We start from the raw sequence: 10032 nt of genomic DNA, 5'->3' as shown, positions 1-10032 counted from the left end.
TCTGACCTTCTGGTCTTGCTTGACTTTATGGTCTCTGCTGGTATTAGGCCAAATACCATCTGACAACCAAGCTCCTAATTATGCCATCAAAGGAGCAGGATTTCCTTTGAGTCAGGAAAGTGAGCATTATCCTTAGTCAAGTTAACTAATGTCATTTACCATCTTTCAGGGTGAAGAAGGGAAGAGCTGGACTTTTTCTTTTCACTTCAGCTTGGCCACCACCTACCACTGACTACGGAAAACATCTTGGCAGGTGACTAATTTGGACTATAGTTACTATAATTATGAAAAGAAGTAACTATGGAAAGTTAGTGATTAAATCATAAAAGACACTTGTCTCCTGTCTTCTCATAATGTGATATTTTATTCAAAGCCCACCCAATGAATAGTTCCCATTTCCAAATTATCATATGGTTCAGATTTTAACTTTCACCCTAGTCTTGAAATTATTAAAGAGTTCTTTTTTTTCTTGATTTGCTGAAATAATCTTTAATCCCCAGAGGATTATGGAACTTGTTTTCAGAAGTGAAGATATATATCAACATTGTGGTGCAAAAAAAAATATATGGATAAATGTTTTTTTTCTCACATTACAAAAAGTTTTCACACTGAAATATTTTAGGTTTTGCAAAGCAAATGTGAACCAAGCACAGTTTTTTTTTTTTTGGTTGGATTGTAAATTGTTAGTATATTTATTAATAAGCATTAATTTGCTGTGTTTCCTCAATACATTTCCTATATCCATTGTAGTTTAACCAAGCACTTTATCACAAACACATTTCCCTCGTGATAGCCTACTAGATGTATATTCAGAATGAGGCATAAGGATGGTATATTTCTCCCTAAGATGACACTTTCCAGGAAGAATCTATTAAAAACCAATCTAGAAAACTCAGTAAGTTTTAATTTATAACTACAAAGCTCAGTGTGGCCTTATAATTGCTACAGTGGCATGTATTATGTAATATTATACACTGCTTGCCTGGGAACAAAGCAAAGTAACCCAGAGGGGGGAAAAATAATTAAACTTCATAAGTGTTGTTCACACACCAAAGTTTGGGTATTACATTTTTTTTTAAATCTCCCACATCATAGGTCCAAAGGAGATCCCTAGATCACTGCGAGACAATCGAGAAATGAGTGGTGTGAAGAACAGGGTACAATCTAGCTATACATTCACTCAGTGAATTAACACAAAAGTATTAAAGGAGATTCCTGTATGGAAATGGCTATACTTGTTATAAAGTATAAAATCTATAGTGATCAGTGACTAGAAAAATATCACACTTGCAAATTTTGTGATACAGTAGTCATAATGCTTGCCCTGCTTCCACTCTAGTCTCATACTAGTAGACAAATCAAAAGCTATAACACCTTCATAAATTTATCTACATTTTGGCTCCTTCTTCCTCATTCAGCACCTTACTACGGTATTTTTTTTTTCATCATTACAGACTTACTATGGACTGTGGAACCTGCCTGCTGTCAGAAACATTAATTGCCTTAATTTTGGAATATGGTTTATAGGGAATTTAACTTCTTATTAAGTGGTTTTAAAATGATATTCTTTTCTAAGTATGTTTTTGAAGGAACAAAGGAAATTAAGAAATTGCTCTTTTAGAAAACAGATTATGTATATGGTTTTAATCTAAACCTAATTGGAAAAATTTATGAAAACAGGGAGAGCTTGGTTTAACTACAGCTTGCACAATGTTGTCAAAATTAGAGGGAAAACAAAGAACAATACTGAAAGGATTAAATTATAATTTAAAAGTGTCCCAACAAGCTATAAAAGTTAATTTTAGGGGAGTAAAAGTGTCTTCATTTAAGATAAAAATAATACATATTAGCATACAAATGGCTCTAAATCTGTGTTTATAAATCTCATAAATGTTTTAATAGGTAATTTAAGCTTGTAAGCCATACAAACTGCCAAGGAAAACAGATAAGTTAATAATAGTATCTGTTAATATTTCAAAATATATATTCTGTAAAAATAATTTAATAATGCAGTCACACAGAAGACATATGGATTCAGGCTCAAAGATGGAACAACTTTGAATGACAACATTTGTTAAAAACTGAGGGCAAAATTCATTGAGGCCAAAAACACTCCAAAGTAAAGAATAATACTAGCTTTTCCTTCTTCCAAATGACCAATTAGATTGTTCTTCAAGCCTGTCTTCTATAAGAACATTTTTTTTAACAGTATATTACACAATATACAAAAGCTCAGTTAAGTAAAAGCACACAATAATCCAAAATAAATAATAATGACACTAACTGATAACTCCACACTGAAGGAATGATATCTTTCTTTCCAATATGGACATGGATAATATCTTTCTGATCTTGATCAAATTAGGTTTCTTTCTTTTGATTTTCAGGTGTTTGAGCTTCAGTGTGAATGTGCCAAATAGGAAGGAGGGGGGGGGGAGAAGGGGGAAAGGAAGGCAGAACTCCTCAACATACAAAGCAGTCTGTGTCTTTAGGTCCTGAGCAGCCTCCAGCACATTCTCGGTGACAGCAGTCACTTACATAGGGGCCGTAGCATCTGCCATCACACTGTTCTGCACATACCGTCTTGGTCACTACAAAACACAAAGACATCATACAGGTTAAAGATGTGCCAAAAGATAAACATTAAAGTAAATGAGAGACATTTTTCAATAACACAATTCTCTGCAGTAACTAACTAAAACAGGGATGCTAGAGGATACCATACTCTGTCATCCATAAATAAACTATTTGATAGAACATTTATTTTTTTAGAACCTCACAAGATCTTTATAGGTGTTATTGAAAGTGATTTGCACAGTTATGCTTAATTTTAATTTATAGCTAGAGGGCTAATTTTATAAGTGGAAAAAGTAGGGCATCTATCAAAATTGATAAGCTTAATATTTTTGAGAAGAATGAGAAGAAGAGAGAACTTTGAGAATAAGAGAAGTAGAGCAGTATTTCAAACAATCAGTAAACATTTAATGTCTACTATATGTCAAGCACTGTCCTAGTCTGGGAATACAAAACCCAAAGTCAAAACCATCTCTGCCCTCAAGGATTTTACAGTCAGAAAGGCCTGGTGGATTCAGGACTAGCCTTGGAAACTGGAAGAACAGTATTCAAGACCGACCTCTAAAACATGTTTAACTATATGACACCAAGCAAGTTACTTAACCTCTCAGTGATCCAGGAAAGCATATAGGATTTAAAAATACACAAGTTTGACAATCTGTAAAAATCTCCACATCAATTCCATGAAATCATGGATTTGAACATAACCCCGAAAACTTAATACACACATAACACTCATGTCTGTTCTATGTAACTCTAACATAGAGCTTTGCACATCTCAGGTCCTCGATGATTGTTTTTATATCGAATTAGATTGGATTAGATGTTCAGATCTTCAAAATACATTTGATCATCAAAACAACGTGAAATACATATGGTAGCCATGATCTCTACCTAGGTGCAAAGGAAAATGAGAAACGACAGCCTTCCTTAGTGGAGTTCAACCTAGGACCCTGTCTCCTGTTTGTATCATATAAAATTTATTGTGTTCATAAAAATGAACAGCTTTCCTCAGAAAAGGTTTTAAAATGTCCAATTTTGCTTCATAAATTAACACCATTTTCCCCAAGGTCAAATCAATATTATTTGTTTAACACTAGGGAAAATGGTAAAGCCAATTAAAAGGAGAATGAGTGATGACAGAACACTGAGGGGAAAAAGAACAACACTGTAGAAATAAAGATGCATCCAACAATTTTTTAAAAGGCCAAGTAACCTTCAATAATTCCTTTCATTTTTTTCCACATATTATTTGTGGTTTACTTTTGAAGACTTTTCTGTTTAGCTTCAGATCACTATTAGGAAAGCTTTAGAATATACTACACAATACTCATATGAAATAGGCACACTCATATTGCATATGATAAGATCACTCATATTCCTATTTATGTGATCAGAGATCTAGAGCTAGAATATATGGGGGGATAGAAATCAATAATAAAACATGACAAACAGCCCAAAGCAAAACAGAATTTGAAACATCAGAACACTGTAGGTTTAAAATTTAAATTTCTATCTAGTTTCTAATATGTATAAATAACACTGTGGAATAGTGAAAAGCATAATAGGCTGGAAGCTAAAGAGGTTCAGTACTGCCCATTACTTTTGCCAAGCCATTTAATTTCCATGTGCCTCTGTTCCTCTATTTATAAAATAAAAGGGTTGAACCTAATGGTTTCAATTCTATTCTAATATTAAATTTTATAAATTTATGATCTTTAATGTCAAAAGATTTCAGAAGTTATTTGGAGCAGCCTGGATTTCTAAAGTTGAATTTTAGAGTTTTCGAGTTCTTAGCTATTTGAATATCTCATTATAATTCGGTGATTTGATCTTTAAGAAGTTTTATATAACTTTGTTTTATATAATCTCTATCTAATTAGCTAAGAAATCACCAAAATTAGACATTTTCTTCAACTGATTTTTTCCCCTCAACTTAGGGATGTGATTATTGATTCTTCAAAAGAGACTGCATTGCACATAAGAGACATAATGAATGAAATGAATGAAACTGGTGAAGTGGCAAAATGCCATTTTAGAACATTCAAAAATAGTTCTTTGACTTGGCATTAGCCTCTAATTAAGGCAACAGCCAGGAGTTAAATAAACAAACCATTAGGTTTACACTGTTAATGCAGGCACAACCTCCTAATTTGAGCAGAGAATGGGCATTTCACCATGTGTTAAGTAGACATTAACAACATAAGATGTTAATGTAAGGTCAGTCTTGATATTCTTAATCTTGATGGAAATACCACATTTTAAAGAAGATATAAGGGGCAGCTAGGTGGCGCAGTGGATAGAGCACCGGCCCTGGATTCAGGAGGACCTGAGTTCAAATCCGGCCTCAAACACTTAACCCTTACTAGCTGTGTGACCCTGGGCAAGTCACTTAACCCCAATTGCCTCACTAAAAAAAAAAAAAAAAAGAAGATATATGTATCTCTTTGAATTTCTATGTTAACTTTAAGATAACTTGAGATTTGTGAAGGCTATAAAGAGCATCATTTTCCCATTATTTAAATACAGTTTTAGTTTACATATGAATCGATCAAGCTTAATAAATATAGTTGAATAAAACTGAATTATGTGGCATTTGTATATGCTTATCATAAGATATTTTAAAATTGACTCAACTTCATTTTAAGGGATTATCAATGTTTCCTGGAAAAAATGAAATCATACTTTTGATGCATGTAAATAATCTAAATAACTTTCTAATAGCATGCAATCCTAGGGTTGATGTTCATGTTCTGAGATTAATTTGTGAAAACAGACTAATTGTTAAGAAGATAACTAGAGCCTACAGTTGTGATCATTCAAAATAAGCAATACAAATTCTGTAATGCATGCAACTATTTTTTCAAAGCAAATAATTCAAGATAATATGAATTCTTCATGCTTAATAAATATTACTGAACTGGACTAAATGATGTATCTCTTTTGTCTCTGTGTGTAAACATATATACATCTACCTACATACACCAATAAACTTATCCTGAACTTTTATAAACATCACCCATAACTTCATATGAAAAAAATAAGGTCATAGTTTTGGCACATACAATGTATGGAAATTAATACTTTAAGAGAATACAATCTTAGGGTTAATGTTCTCGTTGTGGGTATAATTTGCAAAAAATATCCAAGTTGTTAAGAAGACAATTGAAGACAATATTGATCAAGCTTAATAAATATTACTAAACTGGGTTGTATTATGTGGTAATATACATTTATGTAGGAAAACATAAACAGATTAGATAGATAGACAGATAGATAGATTATAGATAGATGATAGATCCAGATAAAAATAAATATGTGTAAACACACATAATAAATATCACATGAGAAAACTAAAAACTGACCTGGAAATTCTTTTAAAATTATTCCCCACATTTTCCTATGAAACATGACATATGTGGCAAATAATATTTTCTGAGACAGTATAATTCTAAGATTACCATTCCTGCTCTGAGCTAATATGCAAAAATAGCCTAGTAAATTAAGATGACAACTAGTTTCTAGCTGTGATAATTCAAAATAAATAGGACAATTTTTGCAAAGCGCATAACCTATTTTTCCAAAGCAGTTGCAGAAAGTTTAGACAAATGAATTTCTTATTGTTTTATATGAAATTTGAAAAGCCACATTTAATGAGTTAATTTATTTATGCTTCTTTTTCTCCCAAGATTTTATTTCTTAATAAAAAAGCAAAGATCCACATGTTCCTATACATAATGAAAAGGAATGGACAAGCATCGTTCAGTGATTATTTTTCTAGTTTGCTTTAAGCTTAGGAACAACATTCATTTTTTCATTATTAATATCATAATATTTTGTTGTTATGAATATGGTTTTAGAAAATCCTGCAAAACTTGTATGAAATGATGCAAAGTAAAGTGAGCAAAATCAGCAAAACAATTTATACAAAAACCGTAATACTGTAAGACAAACAACTTCGAAAGATTTAGGAAGTCTGATCAATAAAATGCAATTAACTACAACTTGGAAGAACTTGTGGTGAACCAGATTCAGAGTGTAGAGTGAAGCATACACACATGCACATGTACATCAATACATATATGACATAGATAATATAGGAATTTATTTGTGCATATACATATACATACACATATGTAATCATAGGTGTGGTGATACCAAATACTTAAAAAAAATTTTTTTTGATTTCTCAATGTGTGAGAGGAGAAAGTCAGAACTGAAAATGAAATAAAACATCTTAAAAAGACAATATGTTAAGTAAATTAATATGGTTGTGTTCCAGTAAAAGTTTATTATTAACACTAAAATAAAAATGCTGTAATATTTGCTCAATTTGAAAGAAGTAGGTATCTACATAAAAATGATAAAACATGTAAGACAATAACTAAAGCAGGACACTTTTGTTTTTAGAGTTGATGGAGAGACAGATGGATAAAGCCACCTACTGTTAGGTCTAGATTAGTGTGAATAATGATTCCCAATTAATATAAATAATGAATCTATAAAATGGTCACAAGTATTTGAATCTGAAATACTTGAAATTTTCATTATATAAAATATAATAATTGGTTTCAAGCTTTATAAGATCCATTGTTCTCACAGATAAGGACATACTTCCCTGTTTGTATACACACACATACATGTATTGAAGAATTAAATCAAAGAAGTAAATGAAGGCAAGGAAACAAGAAGTTTCATCCCTAAGCAGTCAGGTATTGCACCTAAGATAAATTTCTCATGTTTATGAACTTTCTCGTTTCAAGAAAAAAGTTATCCTTTGCTCCTTTGTAACACAGAGATGCTATTATAGGACAAAATGAAGGTTTCTACAAGGTAAACATATTTAATTCCTCTGGCTAGACTGATGAGTTCCATGCACTTTATATAAATTAGCACTCCCAACCATACCCATACATCATTTAGAAACAAAAACTAAAGTTAACTTAAACACACCAAGATGACTTTCATGGCCTCCACAGAACCATTAACATATAATTACTTGGGTTTTATTAGTTTCTATCCTGACTTGAATATTATTTCATTAGCATTTTTTAGTATTTAGTATCCTTTCTTAATCACTGCATGGGGATACATTAGAAACATTTTTGTGGGATTCTAACTGGTCCACTCATTTGTTACTACACCATTAATAACGATTGGTTAACTGGATAAGGTAAACACTCGGAAGTTTAAGTATTTATTGTAATGGGGTCAGGGGCTTTGAAAGCAGAATTGAAGTTGGATTATGAATATTCCAAGAGCTCTCCAAGGGTGATGCTTAAAGGTTCAAAAGAATCCTACATATAGGCTATCCTGCAGGGAAGACAGCTCAGTTAGAGAAAAGAAATCTATGCCAGAAGCTTCACAACCATCAGGGTAGCTTTATCACATTGGCTTCTGCTTCCATTCCCTACACATGTCAAGTTTATTCTATTTTCCAGTCTCATTTCCTTTTCTTTCTTTCTTTCTTTCTTTCTTTTCTTTTTCTTTTTTGAGCAGGGCAATGAGGGTTAAGTGACTTGCCCAGGGTCACACAGCTAGTAAGTTTCAAGTACCTGAGTCTGGATTTGAACTCAGGTCCTCCTGAATCCAGGGCCAGTGCTTTATCCACTGCGCCACCTAGCTGCCCTCCTCAAGTTTATTCTAAAGAAAAGGACCAGGGGAACTTGACTCTCTTTGCAAATAACCAGGTACTTTAATTAGAGAAGTCCCTAGACATGAGATCCTTTCTGTGAAGTCAGCTTAGTGAAGTTATGTGTCCACTCTTTCATTCATTCATTCTTTTTTTGTTTTTTTTAGTGAGGCAATTGGGGTTAAGTGACTTGCCTAGGGTCACACAGCTAGTAAGTGTCAAGTGTCTGAGGCTGGATTTGAACTCAGGTACTCCTGAATCCAAGGCCAGTGCTTTATCCATATTCCTTTCTCTTTTAAAAAAGTAAGCACCTATTCTGTTGAGCACTTCAAAACCTTTTTGATTTCATTATTATGGAAAATCTCTCTCCTCATGGCTTAGTAGATGGCCTAAATAAGTTGCTAGGGAGATACACACATCTAAAACATGGATATACACACAAATATATATATATATATATATATACATATATATATATACATATATATGCATATATATATAAACACATACATACAAGAGACATATGTAGTACACATATACATATATAGTGTGTTTATGTATAAAAGCTATACAGATACATATATGTGCTTCTCTGTATATATCTATACATGCAAAACTTAATGGCCAACCTTCTGATGATTGGCCTATACCAACTTAGCCAAATGAATAGTTAGAAGAGAGATATAAAGTCTTTTTCTGGGGTGGTTCAATTTAGAAACAACTGACAGGGTTTGCTGCTGATGTAGGCTTTATGAACTCACCTCCATGACAAGATAACCTCTGTGACACTGAGGCACCAGATGAAACAATCTCAATAGAAGTGAATCCTGTCCCTGGGCATAGTAAACAGAGATGACTCCAACCTTCTCATGTTCTTTCCTGTTCTCTGCCTCAGCACAACCCTATACTTTATTCCAACTTTACAAAGAAAGGCTTTAAGATGCAATGCCCTGGAGGTATGTCTGCTTTAGTCTTTTTCAGGACAACTAAGTGGGGTACTGAGTAGGGAAGAGCCAAAAGAAAGGTCTATATTCACTCACAAGGTACACCTTGCTTCCCTAGGAAAGATACACTGGCTGCTGGTCCAACTCAGGGTCCAAGAGATCTAGTCCCCAAAGATCCTCAAAGGATCCTGCATCAATTATCCCTTTCTAGGATTGAGACCTCGCCATACACCAGAACATATCTGACTGGGGAGAGCACCCTTCCAGACCGTCCTTGGAATGAGCATGTCTTAATCCCCCACAAGCCCCAATATTATCCTCATCTTCCTCTGCCCCAGTGCTACCAGATTCATACAATCAAACATTTCAAAGTTGGAAGGAATCTTCAAGGTGACTTAGTTAAAACCCATCGTTTCGTAGAAGCAGGAAATGAGTGAGTATCCAAGGTCAAAGAGCCATCCAGTGGAAGAGGCAGGACTAGAACCTGGGCCTCCTTGTTCAGGGTTCTTTCCACTATATCATGGCACCTGCACAGCTTATTTTTTCTATCCCACTGGACTTTATTTTATTTAGTGTTTAATGACAACCATTCTTTATCTGACAGCCAGTAACATCCCTATTCTTCATAGTATTGTATTTCTGACAAAAAAGGCTGCAATTGTAATATATCATCTTCCTTCACAAAGCTCTCCTTATATCACTGAGATTTTAGGGGGTGGTCCTGTCCAATTGTCCCCTGACTTGGCATTATATTGTCCCATATTACACTGTATTGCCTCTTTCATAGAGGGAACAATTAGACAGGACTATGCTCCTGATAACTCAAATCTGACAAAATTCAAGTATTTACAAAGTACTCATCATTTAGGCCTCACAATGACT

At 33.6% G+C, this 10032-nt stretch overlaps 1 protein-coding gene across 3 annotated transcripts in view; it reads right to left on the bottom strand.

The window, feature by feature from the left end:
- ERBB4 (erb-b2 receptor tyrosine kinase 4) overlaps positions 1 to 10032 on the bottom strand; it is a 1387693-nt gene that overhangs the window by 406502 nt on the left and 971159 nt on the right. For all 3 annotated transcript variants that reach the window (XM_043992847.1, XM_043992848.1, XM_043992846.1), the window contains exon 6: positions 2473 to 2591. In XM_043992847.1, coding sequence (XP_043848782.1) covers positions 2473 to 2591 — 119 coding nt within the window. The remainder of the gene's footprint in view (positions 1 to 2472; positions 2592 to 10032) is intronic.

This window comes from Dromiciops gliroides, chromosome 3 (genome assembly GCF_019393635.1).
Source record: "Dromiciops gliroides isolate mDroGli1 chromosome 3, mDroGli1.pri, whole genome shotgun sequence".
NCBI classification, from domain to species: Eukaryota; Metazoa; Chordata; class Mammalia; order Microbiotheria; family Microbiotheriidae; genus Dromiciops; species Dromiciops gliroides.
The sequence above is the reverse complement of the archived record's forward strand: the minus strand, read 5'-3'. Positions and strand labels throughout refer to the sequence as shown.